A 4064-nucleotide genomic window follows, 5' to 3' on the forward strand; every position below is an offset into this window, starting at 1 on the left:
ACAGTTCAAAACTACCAGTTGTTCTGCGGGAGAAAGATGAGGCATTCTGCTCCCGTAAAGATTTACAGCCTCAGAAACCCTGTACAGGGTCGCTGTGTGTCAGAACCGACTCCACGGCACACAGCCACCACCACCATCTATCTTGTTTGATTGCTCCTGTAGCACTTTCCTGACTTCTTCCTTATTTTCCTCTACCCCTTCTCAGAGCATTTGAATTTGTTTCCATGTCATTCTTCTGAATTCCTTCTCAGGCAGATCCATAGCCTGCTCTTCTTCTGCTGGAAAGTCTGTGTCTGCCTCCAGCTCATTTGTCTCAGTTACTCTTCTCTGGTTTTGGACATATTTTGAGATCTTTTGTTGTGTTTTCTTGGACATTTTCAGTAGTTAGGTGGGTTTTTAATGCTTAAATGCATGTATGTTGCTGTGTTGTTAAGCTTACTGAGTGTCTCTTGCTGGATATGATCTGTAGATAGGTTTCCCTTTTCACGTTTAATGTTTAGTAGCTGGTATTGGCTCCTGTCCCAATGGTGGGATATTATGGGGTATGCTTGTAACTTGGTTATATGGCCATGATTGCCGTTTCTTCTTGGGTAACATAGGGAAAAAAAGTTCCTATCCCCAGGAAAAAAGTGTGACCTAAAGAACCAAAAGCAGAAGCAATATAAAAGCAGAGACAAAAACCACCTCTCAAAAACAAAAATAAAACCGTAGTCAACTGACCAGTAGCCTTTGCTGCACAGGTCAGTGTGTGTGCACAGTAGAAACCTCCAGCAGTGGGTGGGGATGTCCACTCACTTAGACCCCTCCTCACTCAACACTGTGGAGGTACACAGATAGATATTGAGACATTAATAGGAGAAAGATTGTCCACTATTTTTATCTCTGAAGGTCAGTTAGGTATCTGCATGTGCAGAGTGTAATTCTTGAAATAGCTGTGTCTGTGTGTAGTAGTTGATGTTGGCTCTTACCTTTTGTGTTGGGGTTTTACAGAGTGTTCATATGGTTTGTCTGTATGTCCAGGCCTGCTTTTTCTTGCTGGGTAGACAGAAGTAAAGGTTCCCACACAGGTCAACTTTAGGGCTGGGTCCCAGAGTCAGACATCATAAGCAGCCGCCAAAGGATCAGCTTGTGGGACCAATGGGGCTCCTCCTCTCTGTGCCATGGAAAAACTGTGGGCTCAATGCTGGACCCTTTTGGGGGTGTACACCCACCTGCCTGAAGGTGTCTGGGCTAGGCAGAGAGGGTATGACAGGGAAGAGGAGAAAAAAATGTGTAGAATCCCTCACACCTCTTTTTTCAAATGTTGCTGCATGGGTTTTCAGCACCGTATCACTGTGTCTGTCTGGCTGTGGCCTTGTGCTTTGAACTGAGCCCATGTGGGAGTGGCCTCAGGGAGAGTCCCATGTCCCAGTCAATTCTGAAATCACAGTATTTTCCTTTATACAGTGATTTTTCCACAGGTGGGTGCAGGAAAATGATGCCCTGCACCTTATACTAGATCCAGAACTCTGCATCTGCTCCGTGAAAGCACCTTCTCTGGGTTTTCCACACCTCCCCCACAGATCCTGTCCTACCTGACTGCTTCTCCTGCCTCCAAACCCAATGTCAAGATTGGCATATAAAAGAAACAGTGACTCCTGTAAGGAATTTGCTCCTTAGAACAATTAACTATAGGAGACTAAACTTGCCCAGAAGCAAAGCAGAAATGGCAAGAAGGGCAGGGAAACTGAAGGAATGTAATAGGCAAGGCAGGAATGAAATGGGGAGAGCGTTAACATTGTAGGGAGAGCACCCAGTGTCACAGAGCCATTTGTATATTGTTGACTGAGAACCCAATTTGCTTTGTAATCTTTCACCTAAAGCACAATAAAATATTGGGAGTTAGGGTGGGAGAAGATTAGTGACCAACTGGCAAGACTGGTCAGCTGAAACCCTATGGTTACAGAGTTCCACACTGAAACACATGGGTGCTCGGTGAGCCAGAACCAACTCTTACTGATAAGTCCCAACGATTTAGTTCCAATCATAGTGACCCTGTATAGTGTTTCTGAGGAGTGGCTGATGAGTTTAAACTACTGACCTTGTGGTTCAAACCAACCTTATGGTCGATTGCTTATCCTACAGCGCCACACTAGAATCAATTTTGGCAACTGTTTTTTGAGGAGTTTGGGGTTTTGGTTTACGCTGATACCCTGGTGTGGTGCTATAGGATAAAGCACTGGACCACAAGGTTGGTTTTGAACCACAAGGTTGGTGGTTCAAACTCACCAGCCACTCCTCAGAAACCTTATACAGGGCTGCTATGGGTCTGAACTGATTCAACAGCACTTAACAATAACAATATATCGAACTATCAGAAGGAAGTGAACATTGTGCTCACTGGAAAACTTTTAAATGACTCATAAAAGTGGCTTGCTCTAGTGATGATGAAAATACTGTTATTGAAATGTCTTCAGGAGGTGTTAGGATAAAAATTGTTCCCTGAATTGTGAGAAATAAGGAAAAGGCACTTTCTAAATTATCAAGATTCTTTGATTTTAGCTGTAATCCTAAAAGTTTATACTCTATTTATTTTTAAATCCTTGTGTAGTCTTTCTTTTTGGAAAAATTACACACCACTTTATATTTGAGCATATGATCTTCATAATTACTAACAATTTACATTTAAAAATGTCTAATATGAAATATATTTGTATTTCCTCCCTAGGCCTGGAAAGATTGTGAACTGCTTATACCAAAATCCTAAAGCAATTTTTAGACTAATTTGCTTTCCCTGGGCAGGAGGTGGCTCCATTCATTTTGCCAAATGGGGTCAAACGATTCATGATTCAATGGAAGGTATGTTAATTTTCATATCCATCTAAGTAATCCATGAAGTCAGATGATATGCACCTATAGCAATTTGAAGTATGGTGATAATTTATCATATTAGCATTCAGAACTGTTCTTCAATAGGAGAATTTTTCTATTTCTAAAGAAAGAAATATGTTACCTTGATTTTGTTACTGTTTTTGAGTCCTTTCAGAAGATGGTATTCCAACCTTTGATGTATATTTAATGTAATTAGTAACACGGGTGAGTTGAAGCCTACCATCTTGAAATTTGTTTTCAAATTGTTCTGTCTGTTATTTAATTCATGTTTTTCTCTTAGGATTGAAGTATTTTTTTTAAATGTTCTGTGTATCTCCTCTACTGCTGCATTAGCTATTGCTCTTTGTTTCATTGTTTTAATGGTTGTTCTTTTCTTAGTCTACCTTCCAATAATTCTATTATGTTATCTGATATTTCTCTATTATTTCTGTTTATCCTGGTGGCACAGTGGGTTGTAGCATTCAGAAGCTAAGCTTGGGGTGTGGTGCTGTGGGTTAATGTGCCAGACTGCAAAGCCATTTGAATTGCAAGGTTGGCGGTTCAAGCTTACCAGCAGCTTCTTAGAAACCCTATACAGGGTTGCTATGGGTCAGAACTGACTCAACAGCACTTAATAACAAGAACAGACACTCCATGGGAGAAAGCTGAGTAAGCCTGCTCCTATAAAGACTTACAGCCTCAGAAAACTCATCCTATAGGGTCGCTAGCAGTCAGAATGGACTCAGTGGCAATGGGGTTTGGAGTCCATTAGCATTCGCCATACAGTTTACTTCTTCTTCCATTTTCTTCTTCTTTTTTTATTTTTTTGCTTACAATAATCAATTATCTTTTTAAAGATGAGAAAAATATTTTATATTTACACACATTTTTATTATTTTTGGCACTCTTTCTTTTATTTCGATATCTGAGTCTCTGTCTGGAATCACTTTCCTTCCACCTAACAGAAACTTTTTGTATAGCACATGTATGCGTTCAACAAATTCCACTGTTGTTGTTAAGTACCATCGAGTCTGTACTGGCTAATAGTGATGTTATGCATAGCAGAATGAAACAGTGCCTGATCCTAGGCCAACCTCATTATTGTTGCCACGCTTGAGTCCATCGATGTTGCCACTTGGCTAATCCATCTTGTTGGGGGTCTTCCTCTTTTCCTCTGACCCTCCACCTTACCAAACATGATATACTTCTCCAGC

General features: G+C 40.8%; 1 protein-coding gene across 1 annotated transcript in view; it reads left to right on the forward strand.

Moving 5' to 3' along the window:
- Positions 1-1963: 1963 nt before the first annotated feature.
- OLAH (oleoyl-ACP hydrolase) overlaps positions 1964-4064 on the forward strand; it is a 32792-nt gene continuing 30691 nt past the window's right edge. The window contains exons 1-2 of the mRNA XM_006872616.1: positions 1964-1974; positions 2708-2838. Of these exons, the coding sequence (XP_006872678.1) occupies positions 1964-1974; positions 2708-2838 (142 nt within the window). The remainder of the gene's footprint in view (positions 1975-2707; positions 2839-4064) is intronic.

The sequence above is a fragment of the Chrysochloris asiatica genome, unplaced genomic scaffold, assembly GCF_000296735.1.
Source record: "Chrysochloris asiatica unplaced genomic scaffold, ChrAsi1.0 scaffold00206, whole genome shotgun sequence".
NCBI lineage: Eukaryota > Metazoa > Chordata > Mammalia > Afrosoricida > Chrysochloridae > Chrysochloris > Chrysochloris asiatica.